Source organism: Eretmochelys imbricata, chromosome 9 (genome assembly GCF_965152235.1).
Source record: "Eretmochelys imbricata isolate rEreImb1 chromosome 9, rEreImb1.hap1, whole genome shotgun sequence".
Lineage (NCBI taxonomy): Eukaryota > Metazoa > Chordata > Testudines > Cheloniidae > Eretmochelys > Eretmochelys imbricata.
Genome location: NC_135580.1, coordinates 66941407 through 66965863, shown reverse-complemented (window position 1 = coordinate 66965863; position 24457 = coordinate 66941407). Strand labels below are relative to the sequence as shown.

The 24457-nt window shown below is 41.4% G+C and overlaps 1 protein-coding gene across 3 annotated transcripts in view; it reads left to right on the top strand.

The window, feature by feature from the left end:
* DIAPH2 (diaphanous related formin 2) overlaps positions 1 to 24457 on the top strand; it is an 837317-nt gene that overhangs the window by 284030 nt on the left and 528830 nt on the right. For all 3 annotated transcript variants that reach the window (XM_077825677.1, XM_077825676.1, XM_077825675.1), the window contains one exon: positions 19894 to 19995. In XM_077825677.1, the coding sequence (XP_077681803.1) occupies positions 19894 to 19995 (102 nt within the window). The remainder of the gene's footprint in view (positions 1 to 19893; positions 19996 to 24457) is intronic.

Genomic DNA, 24457 nt, shown 5'->3' with positions numbered 1-24457 from the left:
TGCAGCTGCTGCCAAGGCATCACTGCAGGCGGCGTCAGGTGCGGTGGACACTGCAGCTCGATCTATGGCCTTGGTGGTGTCCATGAGAAGGGCATTGTGGCTCCTGCTGTCCAGTGAGGCGCAGTCGTTCATGCAGGATCTCCCGTTTGATGGCAACGGTCTATTTGCGGAACAAATGGATACAAAGCTGCATGGCATGAAGGACTCCCACACGACCCTGCAGACCCTGGGTCTTTATGTTCTGGCTCCAGCCAAAACTAAGTTTAAGTTGCAGCAGGCCCCTGCTTCGGCTGCCCAGCCTAAGTATGAGGCTGCCTACAAAAGTCAAGAGATAAAAGGCGCCCTCAGCGGCAGTCACGGCCTGCCCCGCAGCCTGGGTCCTCCAAGGGGAAGCAGGTGGGGAAAAGGCAGTTTCGATGGGATGCTGGGGGGCACCCTGACAGTTCCCAAAGGGAACTAAATGAAGCTTCTCTTCTGCAGTCAGTTGTGTGCTTTCCTCATGGAGTGGTCGCGACTAATCTCGGACTGCTGGGTTCTCAATTTGGTCTCCCGGGGGCTATACCCTGCAATTTGTTTTGCCCCCGCCCAGCCATTCCCCACCCCTGTTCCTTCTGGGGGAATCCTTTGCACGAGCAGGAGGTGCGGCCGCTCCTAGACCTGGGAGCGGTGGAAATGGTCCCCGGGGAGTTCAGAGGCAAGGGGTTCTTCTCCTGCTATTTCCTTATCCCGAAGGCCAAAGGGGGACTCAGGCCCATCCTGGACCTGTGGGAGCTGAACCAGTTTAAGGTCAAACTCAAGTTCCGCATGGTCTCCCTCCATCATCGCCTCCCAGGATCTGCAAAATGCGTATTTCCACATCCACATATTCAAGGGGCACAGATGCTTCCTCCGTTTCCTGGTGCGACAGAATCGTTACCAATTTACTGTCCTCCCGTTTGGTCTATCCACTGCCCCAAGGGTGTTCACAAAATGTATGTCGGTGGCAGCAGCCTACCTCAGGCGCCGAGGGGTCCAGTTCTTTCCCTATCTGGACAATTGGCTGGTCAAAGGCAGCTCCCATTCGCAGGTGCGGGATGACGAGACACTTCTACTGTCCATGTGTGCTACCTTGGGCCTGTTAGTAAACGACACCAAGTCCACGTTAGTTAGTTAGCGCATAGGGTTTATCGGGATGTTCTTGGATGCCTCGTCGGCCAAGGCCTCCCTCCCACCGGACAGAGCGTGCCTCCAGCTCCTGGGTCACATGTCGGCGTGCACGTATGTGGTCTGCCTCGCCAGGCTCCGAATGAGGCCCCTCCAGCTTTGGCTGGCCTCAGAGTTCTCCCAGGCCCAGGACAGGATGGACAAGGTCCTCACTGTGCCTGATTGCCTCTCTTTGATGGTGTTCCATCCCAAACAACATGCTCCAAGGGGTCCCTTTCCGAGACAGGGCCCCGTCCTTCAAGCTGGTGTCCGATGCATCGGACCTAGCTTGCCCCCCCCCCCCTCACCCATGGGGACCGTTCAGACCCAAGAGCTGTGGTCAGCCCCATAGCTATAAATGTCAAGAAACTCAGGGCGGTGCGTCTGGCGTGCGTGGCCTTCTGCTCGCACTTACAGGGCAAGGTAGTCAGGGTCCTCACGGACAATACGGCCACGATGTTCTATATCAACAGGCAAGGCAGGACCCTATCTTCTGCCCTCTGCCACAAAGCCATTAGGCTTTGGGACTTCTACATAGCCCACGACATCTCTCTGAGGGCCTTTCACATGCCAGGCGCCAGCAACATGCGGGCGGATCACTTGAGCAGGGACTTCTCCTCCCAGCACGAGTGGTCTCTCCACCCAGAAGTGGCTCACCAGCTCTTCCGAGTGTGGGGAACTCCGCAGGTGGACCTATTTGCAACAAGACGGAACCGGCGCTGCCCCCAGTTCTGCTCGGGGGGGGGGAGGGGGGGCGGTGTATGGGAAAGGGCGCTATCCTCAATGCCTTCCTCCTGTCATGTTCAGACCAGTTTCGCTATGCCTTCCCCCTGTTCCCTCTCATCAGCAGGGTCCTGGAGAAAGTAAAAATGGACAAGGCACGGGTTCTCCTGATTGCCCTGCCAGCATTGGTACGGGACCCCCATGGGCCTGCCAATGGTTCCGCCGCAGCCATTGCCGCTCCACCTGGACCTGCTCTCCCAGGACTGAGGCTGCCTCCTCCATTCCAACCTCGTGGCTCTCCACCTCATGATGCGGCTGCTCAATGGCTAGGCGGGGAGGAGTGGATGTGTTTGGAGGAGGTCCAGCACGTACTCCTGGAAAGTAGGTGGCCCGCCATACGCCACGCCTACTTGGCGAAGTGGTCCCGGTTCTCCAGGTGGGCTGCCAAGCGGGGTGTTTCCCCGGTGGCCACCCCGATCCAGTTTATTCTGGACTACCTCCTTCACCTTAGAGCCAGGGCCTGGTGCACCTGGCGGCCATATCAGCCTTCCATCTGCCAGTGTAGGGACACACGGTGTTCTCCCATGCTATGACTGGATGATTCCTTAAGGGGTTGGACTGTCTTTTTCCATATGCTAGGCCCCCTGTCCTGCCGTGGGACCCGAATTTGGTGTTATCCCGTCTCATGGGGCCCCCGTTTGAACCTCTGGCCACATGCTCCTGGTCTCACCTCTCGTGGAAGGTGGCCTTCCTGGTTGCTATCACGTAGGCCAGGCGGGTCTCGGAGCTCAGGGCCCTGACCTCCGAACCCCTGTACACCTTTTTTCATAAGGATAAGGTTCAGCTCCGCCCACACCCTGCTTTCCTCCCTAAGCTTGTCTCCGCCTACCCACACCCCGCGTTCCTTCCTAAGCTTGTCTCCGCCTATCACTCGGGCCAGGACATTTTCCTGCCTGTCCTCTGCCCCAAGCCGCATGCGTCCAGTGAGGAACACCACCTCCACAAGCTCAGCGTGCTTAGGGCGCTAGCCTTCTATCTGGAATGGACTAACCCATTCAGGAAGTCCTCTCAACTGTTTGTTGCCTCAGCTGAACTCATGCGGGGTCAGTCGATTTTCACCCAGCGCCTCTCCCACTAGATCACCTCGTGCATTCCCACCTGTTATTATCTGGCCGGTGTTCCCCTGCCACCAATTGTAAAAGCACACTTGACTCAGGTCCAGGCCTTGTCGGCTGCCTTTGTGGCCCACGTCCCTATCCAGGATATTTGTAGGGCCGCCACTTGGTGTTTGGTTCACACGTTTACCTCGCACTATGCGATTGTCCCCCAAACCAGGGATGACACCGGGTTTGGCAGAGCCGTACTCCATCCTGGGGATCTGTGAACTCCTCCCACCTCCAACAGATATAGCTTGGAATTACCTATTGTGGAATACACGTGAGCAATCATTCGAAGAAGAAAAGACAGTTATCTTTTCCATAACTGGTGTTCTTTGAGATGTGTTGCTCATGTCTATTCCACATCCCGCCCTCCTCCTCCTCTCTCGGAGTTGTCTGGCAAGAAGGAACTGAGGGTGGGGGACCACGCAGCTTTCCTTATACCGCGCCATGGAGGCACCACTCCAAGGGTTGCTGGGGTGCTACCCCTACATGTACTGCTAGATAACCAAAATATTTTCCCCAGTGCAGTATTTGGAATGTAACTTTTCCGTAATGTCCACTTTCCATTTTAATGCTGGTGAATCACATCAAGAATCAAAAATCCTATGTACAACATTGATGGACTTTCATCATGATGACATCAGTGATAATTTTTCTTTGGGTATAGATTTTTATATATACACGAACATATGTAAAATAAATGGCTGCCTGTGTGTTAATTGCAACAATTTCCACTTTAAAATGCATACCATGAAGCAGCATATGTCAAAAATTTGCATATGTATTTCAAGGTTTAACTTTCTTTTCTTGTGGACTTGCAACCAAAATAGATGTTTTGATTTGTACAGGCAAAATACATTTGTTATCTTATATCTAATGTTGTTTAAGATGTTTATGACATTTGTAAAGCACTCATCACCATAATATTTAGGCAGCTACCAAACTTGTCCAGTTTCCACCAACTGTCTCCCACTTAGGGCTGCCAATTTTGGTTGGATATATTTCTGGAGATTTCATCACATGGCATAATCTTTAATTGAAGATCAATCTTTAATTCCTGGAGACTCCAGGCCAATCCTGGAGGGTTGGCAACCCTACTCCAACTGCATATTGAATAGCTTCCATGTTAAGTGTCCCAAAAGTTGAAGCTAAGGCAGGTTGGGCAGGGGGAGAGGAGAGCATGGGGGAAGATAGGCAGAAAGTGTGAGACTTGTTCCCCTACTTCAGTATGTGGAGAAGAATAGTAAGGAGAAAGGAAGGGAGAAATCGGTGACAAATTTACTTTGTTCCAGTCCCTTATGTGACATTTCACAAAGCAGCTATTCTTGTCTGTGAGGACGCTGTTCATAAAAGGGATACAGTCAATTGAAGCATTTGTCTGAATTTTTTTTGCTCTCTAGTTTTAGTGATTTTACATATTGCTCTAAAGGTCAACAGGAAATATTTGGGTTTCCTTTCCCCTCAGCATTGTACTTTGTGTATTTCCAAGTAATTTCTGTTTAGACTGTTTTACTATAATCAGCATCCACTGCTATTTTGATCCTTTACACAACAACATGAACAAAAGTAAAACAAAGCAGAAACTTAAAAAGGGATTTTGTTTCTGTAAAACCACTGAAAAATGGCTGGATGAATTGAGGAGCAAATTTAGTATTGAAAACTATATGAGCTAGCACTTTTGCGCGCGCCGTCAAAAAAACAAAACAAAAACAAAAACCCCAACCCCCCCCAACACCTCACAACAAGAATAATAATAATAAAAAAGCCCAAACCCCCCTTCCCCCCAAAAATAAAGAACCCAAAACATTAGGTTTCAGGTTGGAACTGTTAAGTTAAGCAGGAAATAAACTCTAATATGGAGCAGTTAATGAAACGTGTTTAATGATTGACAACAATTATTTGAAGACCACAATGTGCCATGATGTTCCATACTTCTACTGTGAGTCCCACAATTGATGTTGACTGGATTAAGTAACATTAGTATTTTTTCTTAATGACCTGCCCCCCCCCCCAAAAAAAAAAAAATAATGAATGGTGCAAAAGGCTTTTGGTCTGTTCTTTGAGTGTTATGGTAAATTAGAACACTACCTGTGGACCCTAGAACCTGCATGGTTTTTTTTAGTTGTTACCATTACTTGTTGCATTTTACTTTTTTCGCCCCTTCTCTTTATTCTGAGATAGCTCACTGATCCTTCTTTCTATATTTATAAAACATTTATAAATTAATGTAATTTCCTTCAACATGATGACATTGGTTAAGCAAAATCAGGTGGCACTGCACATTTGTTTTTTGTTTCGTTATTGTGTTAACAGACTTTAAACTTAAAACAAAATGCACCTTCAGATCAATTATTCTTTTTATTTTTAATGGGATTTTTGTTTTCTGCAAGCTTTGATATAGTAACTTTTGATTTTAGTGATATCAAAGACTGATAACACATCTGTGATCAACATAGTGTCTTTGTTGATTTCTGTTCTTTCCTTTACTTTTATAACACCTTGTCAAGGTTGTTAGCTTTTATGAATACCAGGAGGATAGAAATGTAGCAGAGGCACTTTATTTATTTTCATACCAAGAGTGGATAGCTGTACAATTTGCATTTCTACCAGGTGGCATTGGGAGTATGTGGTTAGATCACACAGCTGCTGAATTAATTGGCAAGTGGGTGTGGCTAGCAGATGGTTGGCATATCTGGATTTAAAAGATTTTCAGGTCCACCTCTAGATGGATGGATAAATAGTTTATATTCTCAATCCTGAGACTAGAAAACCAGGACTTTAGATTCTTTTGTACTTTTGTTTGTTTCCTGGTGCTGAGTCATACTGAATTGTATATAGGTTTGGTAAAATTCAGATTTTTATAAATTTGATGGATGTGTTAATTTTAAGCATTTTTTTAAATTAGGCTCGTTGCAAATGGACTAGCGAATGAATAGTAAAAACAGATCTGATTTGTTGAGTTAAGAATATTTACTTATTATATTTTTATGTGATGTTGACAAGTGGTTTTAACCGTTTACAAAGCCTTACTTTTTGAATCTCAAAGTCTACTATAAAATAATTGTCTGATTGTGCTTCTTAATTTTCTACAACCATGAACATTTAAATTAGTAAAAATAGGAAAAAATGCTGAAACTCGTGATTTTTCTATCACTGAAAATTTGAATCTATAAAAAAAAATTAAGTCTAAATCACTGGATTTTAAATTCTCAAGTTCTCAAGCAGTATTTTTCTGACTTTGCCTATGTGTGCACTTTGATTTTTATATATGAAATACTTTTTCTTCTGTTTGTGTGTACTGTGAAATTGACATTTAACAACTTTTACTTAAAAGAATCAATCTTTCTAAGCCTAATTTTGTGTGTGTCTGTGTGTGTGTGTACATATATAGTGCACTACAGGGGCTGTAGTCTTCCTCTCTCTCACTTACATTCTTTTTCCTTGACATGCAATTTAATTCTTCTGTGTTTATAGGAAAAAGTTTTATGTATTATGCTTATTTATGAAGTGCTACTGCAATACAAGTCTACTGCAAGTGATCCAGAATCTTCCAGTTAGCACGTTAGTAGGTAAATGTGATGATATAGAGTATAAAACTGAACTACAACACTGGAAGACAGGTTGGAATAACTTCCTTGCTTCTGATGAGGTTGCGCCGTTTACATGTCAGAGCCGAGAGAATTCTCTGTCTCTCATAAAATACCTCTGAAGAGCAAATATTTAGATAGCCATTTGAAACAATCTAATCTATTCTGTTACCCCCAAAAATACATGATGGGAGATGAGACCTAAGGAGAGAGAGAGAAATATTTCTTTTGAAACTGTAGGAGAAACAACGAGGAGTCCTTGTGGCACCTTAGAGACAAACAAATGTATTTGGCATAAGCTTTCGTGGGCTATAATCCACTTCATCAGATGCATCGGACTCATCATTATTTTTGTGATACAGACTAACACGGCTTCCCCTCTGAAACATGTAGGATAAATGTTATTTAAGGCAGAATGTAATGATCTGAATTAGAATATGGCCAGGAACCTGGATCTATTGCCTTTATTACTATCATATAGGTCTTTAAGGACGGATAGGACATAATTTCAGTGCCCAGTGAAAAATGCCAAATAGCTCATACCACTTCCTTGGAGGTTCAGAACTGACTAGGTTATGGGAGGGTCTTTGCTATTCAGTTTATTACACACCAATGCTGAATGTAACACTGGGGAATTCTTCTGAGAGACCGTCTGCTGGTAGCTTTCCTAAAAAAGAGACTCTGATGCCATGTTGCTTAAATTCCTTGTTTAAAAAGAGGATGGGGGGGGGGGTGGGGGAAGTAGGGAGAGAAAAGAGATTTAATAAGGAACTAGTCTTACAATTTTCATCCCACTTGTGAATTATAGTGGAAGGTAACTTATTGAAGTGCTAGGTTTTAGACTGATATTTCTCTACTGCTGGAATGGAAAGGATTTATATGGCTTGATGGTTTTAGACAGTATTTTAACTTTAAGTAGAATAATTCTTTCAAACTTGTAATGCACATAATACTGAAATTAACAAGGTTTTGAGAGAAAATGAATGACTTGGTATTCTAGTAACCTGATGCAGAAGTGCTTCAACAATGTTGTACATGTTTGCTTTAAAATGCAAAGGGCATAATAACTTTTATCCAAGCCTGCATTTAACTGCTTCTCTTTATTACCAAGGTGGATTGTAAAAATGAATAGCAATCTATTTCCTATTCATATTTTTCTTTATAATGTGGATACCTTTGAATACATTATTTGTTTGTCTGATTTTTAGTTAAATTGCTTTTTATGGACATTTAACATTTAAAATAATATTGCTAAAAAATTCTGATTCTGGCCAGTTTTTCATTGTTAAATCCTTTGTTTAATAACTGTGGAACATCAGTGCCTTTTATATTGTTACATTTTCATACTTTGTCTCTTTGTATGCTTTATTTTACCAAGTTCAGTCTCATTCAGAAGGATTATTATGAAAATTAGTTTTCATTTTTAAAGCTATACTGTGTTGCTCTCTGTGCATGACATATAGTATGCTATATATAACATTCAGTAGAGAAAGAGAAATTGTGAATTCTTTCCCTCAGTCACACTAGAATTCTTTGTTAATCATGAAGGTAAAATGATGCACAATATTTCAGTTTCAGAAGTTGTACTTTCCGTATCCTTGGAAGGGCTTTTTGGAGATTTTTCAACCACAATTCAATAATCACACATACACCTGGGAAATAGTTGCTGAATTGCATCATACATTATCTGTAAGGTCCAATGTCTCAATTGATATCCACACTGATTCATCCACTTTCTGTGTGACCAAAAGCTTCCCTTTTCTGATCCCTGTTTTCCCAATATGAGTACATATGTAATCTGATATTTTTCTGCTGATTTGTCTGAATTAATGTTGTACTGCAGTCATACCTTGTGAGATTTCAGTATGGTGTAAGTATCATACATTAAGATGGTTTTAGAGTTGGAGACTTTTTACGCAAGTCCAAGTGATTAAGAAGTTTAAATTGGTGATCCAGTAGGTGACAATCTTCCCTTACTATGCTTGCTGTTACAGCCTTTCAGATGACTTGTAAAACAGGTCCTCATCACTTCCGCAAGACAGGATCTTGTTCAAAGCATATCTGAAATATAGGAAATTAAATAGTCATAAACCACACAGTAAGTCTTTTGAAATGTATCATAGAGACTTGTCTCATCAATATTACTTTTCCCAATAGTACTGGTTGACAGATAATCAACAAGAAACTTGGAAACTTTGAGTTCTTTTGGGGCACTTTAGACAATTCAGCTGTCCTAAAATCCAGTTAAGTACCAATACCAACAGCAAATTCTTTTGCATTTTCCACTATTTTCCCCCACGCTGCATCAGATCTTGCTGATTTTTGTTGTTTTTGATTTCCTTTGATCAAGTGTGTAGTACGTAGTAAAACAAGTCCACTTTATTGAAGTTGCTCTGATAAATCATTTGTCACACCAGTTATTCTTTTCAAGATAAGCATATACAATAAGAAAGGTGACTTTATCTTAGCTTGGAATCCAGTTGGCTCGGCTAAAACTTTTGAATGATATGTGCTGACTCAGATACAGTGAGAATGGCTTCATAGTGCAGTTTTATCCAATAAAACCACCTGGTAGCTGTCATTTACTCTAGCTGAATAATTTTCTGCTGGAGCTGTTTCTGAGCTTGAACAAATAACTTGTGTCTGGTATTGCTTTTGACTACAAAGTGACATGACACTTGTACAATGATAAAGACTTCTGTAACTTTGGGCATATCTGAGATAGTGTTGACTAAAGCAAAGTTTTGCTTGTGGGCGTGGCAGTGAATGTACCCACATGGAGAGCCTTCTCTTTTATTCTTGCTTGAACTCCGTTAGTCAACTCATTCATGATGTTTGCACTGTCTTAGCATTGTCCCACACAAAACTTCAAGTGGAGTCTCATACTGCATACTTTGACATAGATAAAGTTTGCTAAGGAATCAGTACAAATTTTTCACATCTGATAATTATCAATAGCTCTTCCTTTTACATGAAGGTATTGGATAGTTAGAGTAAGATGTTCCTTCTTAGAAATGTCTTTAATCTCATCAAGGGAAACAGGAGAAAATAGTCGTTTCTTGATTTTGAATGTCAGCTGTTGTTGTTCTCTCTCTTCACCAGAAACACAAATTAGATCATTCTGACATTTGTGAGATAAGTAACGACCATTCCAACATTCCCTTTTTGAACATAGGTTTGTATGTGAAGTCTATACAGAGTTAAATCCTTGCTTACTTGAAACCAGGTTTGGTTTCTGGCCCTCGTGACACAATATTTTACCATTGGTGGAGTTGCTTTTAAAATCCTGAAAGTAAGGACATTTAGAGTTAACTCTCACATATATGCCACGGCATACTGTGACAGGGTCGGGCCAGATGGCTACAGGAGAGTGATAGAAGGCAGATTTATTAGCCCCAGGTTAAGTAGGTCCCTTTTCCCTGGGTCAGGTAACAGGGAAGGTTCCAGAACAATCAGAAACTTTCTGGAAACAATTAAGGCAGACAGGCTGATTAGAACACCTGCAGCCAATCAAAAAGCTACTGGAATCAATTAAGGCAGGCTAATCAGGGCACCTGGGTTTAAAAAGTAGCTCACTTCAGTTTGTGGTGCGCGTGTGAGTAGCTGGGAGCAAGAGGCACGAGGAGCTGAGAGTAAGAAGGCATGCTGCTGGAGAACTGAGGAGTACAAGCATTATCAAACACCAGGAGGAAGGTCCTATGGTGAGGAGAAAGAAGGTATTGGGAGGAGGCCATGGGGAGGTAGCCCAGGGAGTTGTAGCTGTCGCACAGCTGTTCCAGGAGGCACTCTAGACAGCTGCATTCCACAGGGCCCTGAGCTGGAACCCGGAGTAGAGGGTGGGCCTGGGTTCCCCCCAAACCTCCCAAATCCTGATCAGACACAGGAGGAGTTGACCGGGACTGTGGGTTCATGAAAACAGCCAAACTGAGGGCTGGCCTGAATCTTGGAGGCAAGCAAATCCGCCAGTAAGAGCAAGACCCACCAAGGTAGGGAAGGAACTTTGTCACAATACGTTATGAAATCAAGGCAGTGCAGCTTTAATAGACTGTAGCCTCTAATACACTGGGTATGGTGCTCTTAATAAACAGATATTCCTCAGTCCAGTTAGTGAGTGGAAACCTGTAATCTGAATCTGAACTCATTCTAGTTCTGGACAGCCATTTCATGTTTCAGTATAGGTCTTTTTTTTTCTTTTAATTCCTCCGTAAACATAAGATACGTCAGCCACATGGTTACTATGCATAATATATCAAGATAATTTTCCTGCATATTATTTAAAGCATAAAAAGTCCAATTGATATCCAGGATAGAAATGTCATTCTTTTCAATAAGGTTTTATAATATAATAGTGTATTTTGGAACTAACGCACTGTAACATTACTGTCAAAACTGCTGATAGAGTGATGCTTTTTAAGTAAGAAGAACAGACATCTGCATTACTCTTCTTACTCAGTATCTCTTTATGTAAAATAGCTGCACATTGTATGTTTGCCACGCAGTGTTCTGTTTAAATTGCACTGTGCAACTCTTCTGTTTTTTTTAATAGATAGTTTTATAACAAAAAGCGTATGACAATACTGGCAAAACTTAACAGTCAAGATGTTCAGCCATCATTTTGCTGTGGCGGGACATGGGGCCAGGGCGTTTTTCAAGTGATTGTCCACATGGATTTCACTCTTGGTGTACATGCATACTGGTGTGCAAGATCTCGTTGTCTGGTTATTTCAAAAGAATGACAGGAGACATTAGATATGGCTCTAATAAGGCCACAACTTTATTATTAGATGTCTGGGACTAACCTGTAGTGCAGGCGAAAACCCCCACAATTCAGCGGGGGGGGGGGGGGGAAGAGTGCTTTTTTCAGCCCACCCCACACCTTTCCATTCATATCCCTCCAGCAGATCCACTGGCAGGAACCTCCAATTCCAGGAGTGCAGGGGGGCTTCCACCCTTTTTCATGCAGGTCTCCCCAGCAATTCCGTTGCTGGGACCTTACCGCGGCACCCCCCCCCCCCCCCGACTTGTAAAGGTAAAGGTGGACTATAATGATGGGGGGTTGGCTCCCTGCTGTACCAGTCAGAGGAGTCCCCAGCTGCCCTGGCTTGCTCAATTACCAAGCACCTTTGATCAGTTCTTTTCCCAAGCCATTTATCTGTTCTTTTGTGCCTTAATTTATGGAGTACCTGCACTGAACATCCACTATACACCTAAATAAAGAGTTGCGACATACAGCCTACTACCCATCATGCTATGCATGAACAGAGCCCACCTGAACCTGCTGCGAGGATGGTGAAGAAACCCCCACTGCACCTGGCCAATATGGTGGTAAGCGTATGCCTAAGTTTAATTCAACCAGTTGGTTTATATAAAGTATTACTTCATGTTATCGGCAAGATAGGGTTCCTTGCCTCTGCACATAGAGCCACAATTGTCAGCGTTATGTTTGCAGGATTTGAGATTGATCAGACCTGAGACATATCAGTGTCTGTAAGCAATGGGCACTTGAGATGTCTCTTATGTCTAGAAGAACATGTTTCTGAGCATTGCTCAGTATGCAAATCTTTTTCAAAGCACACTCTGAAGGCAAGAAACTATTTCACACAACACACAGTCAACCTGTGGAACTCTTTGACAAGGGATGTAAAACTATAACTGGATCAAAAAAAAAAAAAAGGAATTAGATAAGTTCAAAGAAAATAGTTCCATCAATGGCTATTAGCTAAGATGATCAGGGATGCAACCCCACGCTCTGGTGTCCCTTGGCGTCTGAATGCCAGGTGCTGGAACTGGATGACGAGATGGATCACTTGATGATTGCCTTGTTCTGTTCATTCCCTTTGAAGCATCTGGCATTGTGCACTGTCAGAAGACAGGATACTGGGCTTGATGGACCATTGGTCTGACCCAGTATGGCTATTTTTGTGTTCTGAAAAGGTAGACTGCAGCTGCATCTTCTAGAAACATCAGACATTTTTTGATCCCAATAAGCAGTTGGAGAGATCTCCACCTAGTCAGTCACACTTCTCTCATGTCACCCAGAGCTCATAGCACACTCAGAGGTCCCATTCTTTTGCTTTTGTGTTGACTCAAAAAGTGGCTGTAAAAATCACCACTTCAAGGACCAGGGTAGATACAAATCTCCCTCCCCTGTGAGGAAATAAAAATCCTCCCCCAATGCTCCAACATTCCAAAGTCTCAAGGCAGAGCTACAGAAATTGGCACCGATGATCACTTCACATAGTAAACACTGTGCCACCTTCTTCCCTTCCCCCTCAGTAGCACTCAGTCGGCATACCTCTGTTTGGTATTGAGTGTCCTGGTGCCAGATAAGTTTGTACCTATGGTGACTGCACTGAGAATGCCTACACTGAGCACATCAGCGCCAGCAACTGGACTCATGGGTATGGATGGAAGATAGCACCAAGACTGTTCTCAGCACAGGTTGATTCAGCTAGGGGACTGGTACTGGCATCTTTAGCCTTGGTCAGATGAAGAGAGGAAATAAGTAACTATAGCCCTTAATAGGCAGAGGACACTTGTCCAAATCACTCCTATGAAAGAAGAATTCTCTTCAGCGTCTTCAGAGGAACAGAGCATATCTGCTAGACTCTGACCCATCTTCACCATGGATAACCCTGGAAATGGGTCAGACAATTTAGGCAAGAATCCCTAAGAGGAACTCTCAAGTCTTCTGGGTCTGGCCTCTAGACCAGATGCAAGTTTCGGTACAGCGGTCCATCGGTTGATCTTCACATAGGATTCCTTTTTACTCATCTCGAGGCATTGTATACTGCCTGCTTATCAACAAAAGTGGAATCTGTGTATTCAGTTGTTCAAAGAAACAACTCTTACTTACCTTACAGAAATTGTTGTTCTTCAAAATGTGTTGTCCAAATGGATCCCACAACCTGCTAATTTTTAATCCTTCCGTAAGGACTTCTTCATTGGTGAAAGAAGTAAGAAGTGGTTGAGACCACTCTGACCCTTATCGCCTCAGCTTCATTGTTTGTGAAGGCTCCCAGAGCACACTGAACACTGCTATTCAAAAATCTGATTTTGTGTGCCTGGGGCACAAGCACATCAAGAGTGAAATCTGTGTGGACAGTACACCTCCAAGAACCACAATTACTGTAATGTAAGTAACTGTTCTTTCTAAAACACGATGTTCTTTTATATTGGGAGTACAAACACTTATGCATCAATCAATCAAACTGATATGCTGATGTGGTCTCAACTTTAATGCCATCTTAACATAGTGTTTGTCTGAGAAGTTGAAGGCATGCTCACTGTGCTGAATGTTGTTTTAGGCTGCACTCCGAATCCCTTTTATAAACTCTAAAACCAACTAATTTAAAGAAAAAGAGAAAATGTCAACTCAGAGGGTAAAATATAAAATCTTATTTAATGCTGTTAGGGCCGCTAAACATATTATAGTGGTAACATTTAATGGTGTTCTGTAATTGAGTGAGTGAACAGGTGTACAAGTATATTAGTTAACATGCAACTGCTAATTTCCAAAAGCCATGTGTGCTTACAGATTTTTGTACCAACTACTAGAGTAACCTCCTTCCCTCCTCTTAATTAGGTCTCTGAACCATTACAATATGTTTGTGTATGTTCCTTGTGATTAGTACCATTAATCTTGTTTTATATATTTTGAACTTCTGGAACATTTTGACTAATGTCATTGTTACGTCTTCATATGCTAAACAGGTGTAAAACGGAAATAGTTCTTTCTGTGGGATATATTAGTTAGTTCACAGATGTAGGTATCACTGAAGACACATGCTTTATGTACATGCAGTACATAACATAGAAGAACAGAATGGAAAACAATCTCTTACAGCAGGTTGCATCAGCTCTTTTTCCTCCAGCTTTGATAAACAAATACATTATTACTCACAAAATAGAACATAACACCAAATGAAAACAAAATCTTGATTGCTTACCAACATGTTTAATTTAGACTCTCTCTTTGTTGTTCTGGAAAGAGTTGTTGCTGGCCTTTCCCAACACCTGAACCTTTTTAATTTTCCTTGATTTGAGTCACATTCTCTCCCCCTTTCTGGTTGAGGCAGAGAGTGAAGAGAAGCAAAGAATAAAAAAGTGAAATCACTGTATATGTGTAGACATTATGAGGCACTGATGTGCAGAAGTTAAAAGATATGTTTCTTTTGGTCTTTTAGTGAATAATTAAGTGAATTAATTTAGTGAATTAATTAAGAAAGGTTCCACTCATCCCAATTTAGGGAAATCTATCTTTAAAGCAGACTAAACAAAAAAAAAAGTATTGTTTTCCATTTAAAATTAATCTCATGCTGTCCATTTCATTATGTTTTTTTTTTTTTCTTGAGAACCAAGTATTTTGAATAAAGGAGTTTGCCAGTGAAGAATAATTAATGTATAAATCAGCATTCAACCAAGTGAAACAATGAATGCTTGTTTACTGTAACCTGCTTTTGTTTTAATAACACTCAGAATGAGGCTAATTTCTTAATTACCCTGATTTTCAACATATCTATGAATATTTTGTTTTTGTTGAAATATGTTTTCTGAACAAATGCTTCCTCCCCTTTTTGTTCAGTTTTTGATTAATAGGTTTCAGGTTAAGTAAAAATTATATTCACTTCCTTCAATGCAGTATCCCTTTTGGGAGATATATTTGTAAATTACAAAAACAAGAGTTAGTATAAAATTATAACACAAACACTGTTTCAGAATGAATTTAGGATTCTAAATAACACAAACATTTAATGTACTGGAAACCCTGAGATAAGGGTCTGACACAGAATTTATAAATCACTTCCTCTTTCTCTTTTAACATATTAGTTAGTACTCTACATGAGTACGAATAAAAAATCAAAATTTGTATAGCAACCTTTTCTCTGACACAAGAAATCTGATTTCAGACTTTAGTGTTTTGTGTGTGTGTATAAATATATCTCTGCACTGCAACTCATTGAGTCTAAAGACATCTTCCTTCCTAAGTATTATATTTTAACATTTATATACACGTTTTATATATATTTCAACTATTGTGTGTATGTGCATACACAAGCACACATGTAAAGATTGCAGTAAAGTAATGGCTGTTGCAGAAAACATTGTCAAAAGATTCACCATGCTCAAAAACTACGGAAATTACAAGATAAAAATAAAATTGCCTTTGTTGAAATGTCTGACCTTGCTCTTGTTTCATGAATTCAGTTTATTTCAGATACATGTTTGTTGACACATTGCATATGTGGTCCACAACAAGTACTGTATTAAGCTGAAGTCAACAATGCATGTTAGTATAACATCTGACACAGACATTTCTTAATCACAAAGTTAAAAAAAAAAAAAAAGTAATGTATCCGTGATCAAAGTGAAGGTTCCTACATGATTTTATTCATACTTACCAAAGTATATGCATGGGATTTCAAGAGCTTGCTTATTATGTGGTCACTCCTTTTTTCCATCAAAAGGAAGCTAGATATACACTACTCCTCTAATATTATCTTCCATTTATGCAAATGCTGTAGTTTCCATGGGGATGTTGTAAGAAGAATGAAAGAGGAAAGTGGTCCACACAACTGAATGGGAGAGATGTCTGAGAAACTGTCTCTATTAGGGCAGAGTCTACACTCTGAAAAAGTTTGATAATCTCAGAATTTTACTGTCATCCATTTGTAGATTTCTTTAATTTTTAAATTAAATGGAGATGTCAAGATGCCATGGTAAAGGGTATTCAATAGGATTTAAAATTAAAATTATGCTTATTTCCTTTGCAGTCCAGCTAGAATAGAGAATCATTTGTTTATATTTTCCCCATTAATTTACATCGTCATTTAAGATCACTGACATAAATCTATCCTATGTATTTTACTGCAGATGCAAATACGGTTATACTACTTAAACTCACTGAGCACGCACCTACTGGTGTATAATTCAACATATATGTTAAGGTTGCCATGGTAACTTGAGCAACACTTAATCAATATAACTAATAATGAAATATAATTAATTCTCTGAGTGACACATCCTATTAATGCACAATATATTGTCTCAGTGAAGGGAGAGGAGGGGGAGAGAATGCAAAAAGCAATGGCAGCAGAGGACTTAACAATATCCTTATCTCCAGTAGCGCGCGCGTGTGTGTATATACACCCACACACACATTCAAATAAGTGTTTTTTTTTTAAACCTACAGATTTCTTACAAATATAAGGCATAATGGTATAAATAATAGAGATGAATGAAAATACTACCGGGTTGCATTCTCTAGGTTTTTGATTAATGTTTAGCTGTTACTGTATTAATCATTCAATGTTACTTTGTTAAACTGCATTTTAATCTTGGTTACATATAGCAGCTAAACAACTTGTCGTGTTGCAAGTACCTACTGGGATATAAGTTAATAGGGGAGTGCTGTAACCACAAACATTACAAAAGGTCAGTTTTACTAAACTAGACTGGGGAAAGGATCATAACCAAGTTTAGTTTATTTATGCTGATACCCACGCATCAGTGCAAAACTAATGAATTTTTAACACAATATTATATAAAATATTTGACTTGAAAGAAATAAGAAAATGTAGTAGAAATATGTTACTTAGTAGAGTAATTACTGCTACTTACCTGAGTTGTTAGTTTTAATAATTATTGAAAATTTGGAATGACTGCCTTACCACAGTACTTTTACTAGCCACAGATTTATGCTACAATGTGAATATTAAAATTTTGCATGGATATTAACTATTAAATTACTGTCTGAGGAGTAAATATTTGTCATTACTTTCCCAAGAGAGCTCTCCCAGCATAACCTGTGCATAATGTGCATTACCATATAATAAACAGGAGCAAATGCAGTGGCAGAGTAGACCCTCTGATGACAATTTACAAATATTGATCAAGACATGTAGGTAAATGAACGACAAAATTGATTTAAACTGCCGGCAGTAACTTTCTTAATTTAACAATAGATGAGGGGTGCTTTTATGCTAGCCCCTTCTCTTGCACCATCATTTAATTGGATCTTGTGTGGAGTTACAGGGCTCCAACCATATAACCAGTGATTCAGGGTAGACTCTTTTCAGCCTATCTCTAGGACTCAGCTCACTTCTGAATACTCAAGCCCTCCATCTGTGAGGGAGGTAGCCAGGGGAGCCTCTGTCTGTGAAATTTTAAGGTTTACCCTTCTTCCTGCAGACAAAAGATCTACCAGCCAAATCCCGGGTCTCATTTAACTCTGGGATCTGGCCCTTTTTATTTTCACTGGACATTGGCTGCAAATTATGATGAACAAAACATTTGTACATTATCTCTTAATATTAAAATTCCCGTTCTTTTTCCTTTTAATCTAACTGCTCCACAATGCTGCAAGGAATGCGCGCACGCACACAACCAAACCTCCACTCCCCCCTACCCCCCCCCCAAATATATCAAACGCATCATAACACACCCCACCAGATCTTCACCAATTTGGCCCGACTGGAAAAAAATTCCTTCCTGATCCTGAAAACAAGTAACTATGACGTTTTGGAAATGCAGGTCCATATAACTTCACTACAGGAACGGAAGCAGTGGGAAGTGGGGCAGTTATTGGGACAAGATTGTCCCCCAGACACTGGGGAAGGCTTTCAATTGAATAGAGAGGGAGGTGATAGCCAATAAAAGTCTATTGGTGACTGATAGTTGTAAAATTTAATCCTGCTTTTGATATCATTATATACTAATTGAATTGTTGATTCTGCAGATATGAACACTTGAGTAACTTTAAGCATGGGAGTAGGCCATTGCTATTGCGCTCAATGGACCTACTCTGTTGTGTAAAGTTACTTATGTGTAGAAGTGTTTGCAGGATCAGATCCTAGGTGACAGTTACTCATTCTTGATTTGTATCCTTCAGTTATGTCTCAGAAGGCATTGACGTTCTAATCTCAAATGGACAAATATTTGTATCATAATTTTTAAAGATGACCTAGAAAATGGTGCAAGCTAGGTTAAATGATTTTTTGCAGTTGTGTCCTGGTTTTCCTGAAAGTGTTTTGTTTTGCTGGGTTTTTTTTGGGTAGAGGGCTCTTGGAAGAAGTGTGGTGTTCACTCCCATGTTACAGTTGAAGGAGGTGAAGTGTTGCATTTTTGATAGAAACCTGCTTTCTTCCAAACATTCATTGGTCACTGGAAATGCAAAAAGTGTAAACAAACAAAGAGCAAGTTGTACACAGAACGACTAAATGTGCCTTCTCTTTTCCGTTGCTCAGTTGTCAACCATGTGTGTTTTGTGATAAGATAATTTCATTAGTTTGGCATTCATTATTGTCTTCCAGAATAATAAAATTATGAATTTCCTAAAGTTGAAACAACGAACTTTTAGAGACCACCTTTAAGCATCTTAAAAAGCAAATCTACAAACCCTTTTTTTCCTTTTTGTATTACCTCTAAGGACCGTCAGATATAAAGAAAGCCATGTGTGTGCATTTGCTTGATAGAATTTAAGATTAATTTAATTGGTACCTGTGAAATTTGCATGAAAAATATTTGTCCAGTTATGCAAAAAAGTGTTCGTATGTACGTGTTTAAAATTTAAATGTGTGTGTTAGTATATATCATTTTATAAGTTCCAAATATAAAACTTTCAGTCAGATAAGCAAATGTATTAATCCAAAACCTAGAATATTCATAATAGTTGTGATTTGATTTTATGCATTACAGCAACGGTATTCATAATTTTGATTAAATTATTAAAAATGTAATAGATGCCTACAGTTTTGAGAGTATTGTCATTAGATCTCATAAACAAAACTGGTCTGTGACTGATGGGTTCAGGAAGGTACAGGCAATGGCGGTGCTTCAGCAGATAGCTCTCATCTTCTTTGACCTGTATGGAATCACTGGAGAGTTTATTGTTGAATGTGTTGGATTTCAAAATCCAAGAAAAACTGAGAAAACAACCAGTTTCTGTGATTTTAGTATTTTTGCAAGAGCAGAAGTATACATCCCAGTGTCCTATCAAATTTCAGTTTGTAAATTCTGTATGGCCCTTCTACTGCTTTTTAATTCTGTTTTATTTGCCATTGTGTTTGAGAAGATCTTATTGTGAGCTAACGTGTTTCTTTTCCCTTGAACTGAAGAAAAATTGAGAAGTTATTTTTTCCCCTCTAAGGTAGCATTAGTGTCTTAAATGAAGTTGTATCTGTTAAAAATTTAAAATTATTATTGGTGAATTAGAAATTCATATGTACACATTTATTTTACAGCTAAAAAGGCAGTAGATGATACAGAAGAAAAGAAAGTAGTTCTGCCAAAGAAACGAGTTAAAGAATTAAGAATCTTGGATGGAAAAACAGCACAGAATCTGTGTAAGTAGTATTAAATCATTTATCCGATAAGCAGAAAAATGAGCTTGCAAACTAGCTTTAACTGGTTGTTGTGTTAATTCCCCTTCCCCCTCTTATCTTGTCATTTTCAGTCTACAAGGAAAATAATAAAAGGAAATAAACATTTATTTTCCTCATACTGCTGCAGCTGTTCTGCAGAACCCAGTTCCTTATTCATCTGCTTGTTGCTGAACTCTGGACAAATAATGCATTATATTGCGTGAAACGCAGTGTAGCAAAATGGTTTTGACGATTCTCCAGACTCATGCAGTGGGGAAGTAGGAGCACACTGCATTCTCTCAGCAAGCCTGCAGTCACTTCTGTGGGTCTAGGCATAGGCTCTTAGGAGGAAAAAGAGAGTCAAAGAAGTAGCTACTTCAAATGGCTTTCTCTTCAGGTCTAGGCACATTTCCAGTCAAAACTCACTCAAGATTTACTGCTCTTTACAGTTGGTAGACTTTGTTCTTTGAGTAATTGTATTCCACTGAGGGTTATGCATGCACACAATGCACCCTGACCTTTTGAAAGTAATGTTGTTTGGCAGTCCGCATATGCACCCTGTGCCACCTCATGATTTTGCCCAATGCGATAAAGGTGCGGCAGGCTGCCGGTGTCTCCAGTTCCTTCTCACCGCCACATGGTCTGAGTTGGAGTTTCTACTCCAAAAGTTTACAAAAATATCCAAACTGTTCATAGTTCAGATTTATTGTTTGTTCTGTATTTTTTTTGTTTGATTCCACCTTTTTTGTAGCAGATTTAGAAATTGGGGCGCCATTTAAATGGTGTTTTCTGCCAGCCTACTCCCTTCCCCTCTTCCCCCTACTACCCGGGATTGGGTACTGGATTATGCCAGAGTTCCCGGGGTTCAAAACCTGTACTGCCTGCTCCTGCTCATTTTCCATCAGTGATGAGCACCAGCACTTTCTGTACTGCTTGGGGGAAGCCCATATCATAGCCACGTGCAGTGTCTGCCTCTCCTTTCCTGACCGTACTCAAGAGAACCAGACTCTCTACCTCAGGAGAGACTTTATGGAGGATGCCATGAGACCGGCTTCGGCTCATGGCTAGGGAACCCACTCTGTACATCAGCCTGAACAGGTGAAAATGCTCCCCATACTGCAGAACCCCCATAGTGTTTCGCCAGTACCAATGCTAAGGACTTCACACCGGAGCATAGCCATGAACTAAGGAAGCATGCACATATTAAGCATGACAGTAAGTTTTACTCCAAGTCTGTGAAGGATTTGGCACTGTCCATGAGTTCTGGCCATACTCCATGTCTCACGAGACCGAGAAATGGATGCACCGATTGCTGGATCTGCCGGTATCAATTACAGATCCTGCCACTCCATCTCCTCCAGCTCCACTGGTGTCCCGGGAACTGTGAGTCTCCAGATAGATGCAGTTCCCTCCAGAACGGATACCCCGGGAGATTGGGAAGAGCCCTGAGTGCCCATGAGTTGTTTGCACTTGAGGGACTGCCGTCTCCATGAGCCCCGATCTTACCACCAGTTTGAAGGGACCTTTTGACGGCTATATCCCTGCTGCCTTCTATTCCAGTAATTCCGACAGTACCACCATTTGGTGAGAATTCTGACTCCTTTGATTCAGACGATATGGATGTCTGACACTGTGTCCATATCTCTCGTTCTGGAAGCATGACTACTGGAATGTTCCAGTGGCACCATGGTAGTTCTCCACCTTACCTTATTCACATAGTTGTTATCTGGCACTGTGGTCCCAGGCTATGCAACAGCAGGTCAACTGGGTTGTGGCCCCAATATTCATGCTCTGAAAGATCCCACTAGGTTCAGGAGAATTTCTCCGCGTTGCCACCACAACCCTTGTCAGGTAGGTGCTCCAACAGTGTTAGTTGACATGCTGGTTAGCCCAACTTCACCGGTATCCCTCATCTTCTCCAGATGCAGCCACTCCTTCAATCCCCTCCTCTCTGTTGGACAACTATCACCAGTTCCAAGAATTGCTGTGGAGAATAGCCAATGTCCTATAGATCCCCTTAGAGGAGGTACAAGACAGTCAGCACCAGCTGCTTGACATCTTACACAGTTGGATACCAATGAGTGGTGGTCCTACCAACCAGTGGTGACATCCTCCAGTTGGCATGCACTGGCATACCCCAGCCACACATCCTGAAAGGGGTTGAGAAGTAATACTGTGTCCCTACCAAAGGGTCAATGTTCCTGTTCTCTCATTCTCTACCGAACTCATTGGTCATCCAGGTGACTTCAGAGTATTCCAAGCTACAACACCCCCGCTCCACCCTCGTGACTCTGCAGTCATGGACATCTTTGACTGATGAGGAACTCCAGTGAGGGATCTTCTCGCATTCCACAACAACAACAGATGCACCCAATATTGTTCAAGGAGAGAAATCAGAGCCCAGTCTCTGGGGATGCCCGAACCATGAACTGGTGGGACTGCACATGCTTCCCCCCGCCCCCACGTGGCTCCTCCTACCACGAGTAGTCCACAAGGTCAGATGAGAGAAAGCAGCAACTCCTGATCGCCCCCTGCTGGCCTTACCAATTCTGGCTCCCACTTCTCCTCTGAATGTTGAAGCACCTTCCACTCATGCTTTGGCTGTTCCCAGAGCTACTCACCACAACAGCAGACTCAGACACCCCAACTTGCACACCCGTCGATTGATGGCTTGGTTTTTGGATGGCTACGTCCACTAGCTCAGGAGTACTCTCTGCCAGTGCAAGTGTCCTTTGAAGCAGCAGGAAAGACTCCACAAGGTGCTCATATTGAGCCAAATGGGTGCATTTCACTTCCTGGGCTACACGACAGGGCCTTGTCCCCGAAGCGATAGGCATCCCACTACCCTTGGGGTATTTCCTCTTTCTGAAGGACTCGGGACTAGCACTCAGTTCCATAAAGCTGCCATTAAGCACTCTGAGCCATAAAGCTGGGGGAGTGAAAGAGCTTGAGGCTACCCCACAGGAAGGAATTCCCAAGTGCGCCTTCCTGGGTTCTCAAAAGGGTTTTTTTGTTTGTTTGTTTTTTTGCATTTGGGTGGTGGCAGCATCTTCCCATCCAAGGTCAGAGAGAAGCTGTAACCTTGGGAGTTTAATACAAGCCTGGAGTGGCCAGTATTAATTTTTAGAAGTCTTGCGGGCCCCCACCTTCTCTACTCGAAGTGCCAGAGTGGGGAATCAGCCTTGACACCCCCCAATGGGACCTCACCTCATTGACAACCACTCTCTCTTGCTCGCTATTTCTCCTTTCCATGAAAGTAGCTTTCCTCATAGCTATTACATCAGCTAGCAGGGTTGGGAGACATGGTAGCTAACCCTTCTCCCCCTTCAGCACTTTCTATAAAGACAAGGTCTCTTTATGTCTTCACTCTAAGTTCCTACCCAAGGTGGTTTCCGAGTTCCACTTCAGTCAAGTCATACATTTACATACCTTCTTCCCCAAGCCTCACACCTCTAATGGAAAAAGGAGGTCTCACTTGTTAGATGTTCGGAGAGCTTTGGCTTTTCATCTTGATTAGACAAAGCCCTTCCTGAAATCTCCTCGGCTTTAGTAGCCATAGCAGAGAGATTCAAAGGCAAGCCATTTCCACTGAGAGAATCTCCAAGTGGGACTCAGGGTGCATTACGCACTGCTATCAATTATTGGGACAATCCTCCCAAAGAGATTTGGGCCCATTCTACGAGAGCACAAGCATTTCTTAGGAGCTGCTGTTTGGGACTCTGTGATAGCATGACTCATGAAAAAGCTTGGACTCGTCTCTCAATAGCTGTGCCCCTCTAGCCATCTAAAGCACATCCCATTTTGACTTATTGCTATTGTACCAGAGAACTAATTCAGACTAATGACTGTGTGACCTGTTGTTTAAAAGAGCACAAGAGCAAGTGAGAGTAGGAGAGCTAGTAATCACAAAACGCATTTCATTTAGATAAGTTAATTTGTACTAATTGTTTAAGTAACACTTCATAGTATATATGTACTTCTAAATGTAATGTTACGTGTCTCGGAAATATAATGAAATCTTAGTAATGCAAGGTCTTACTGCCATTAAACCTTTCTATGAAGGGTGGAATAATTGTTGAGAATTACTTGGATTGTGAATTTGCAAAATTTATATAAAGCAAGAGGTATGTACATTGATGCAGTGATTCATTTAATGTGTGGAATAGGAAATGTTAAAACAAATAAACATTTTAAAATGAAAAGCTTTACCCATTGAATCTAACACATGGAGAAGCTTTGAAGTATTTCACACATTTGTGTTTGGAAGTCCCCAGTTAATACCTGTGCAGGCTGCAAGTCCTATCCTAAACTGGGGAATCTTTAATATTTAAATAGGTTAACAAAAACATTTAGTTATTATCATTATGTCTGTTCTTTACCATTATTTTCACTAAACCAGCATAATTTACCCTGAAAGCAAGGGCAGATACTTCTGCCCAATACA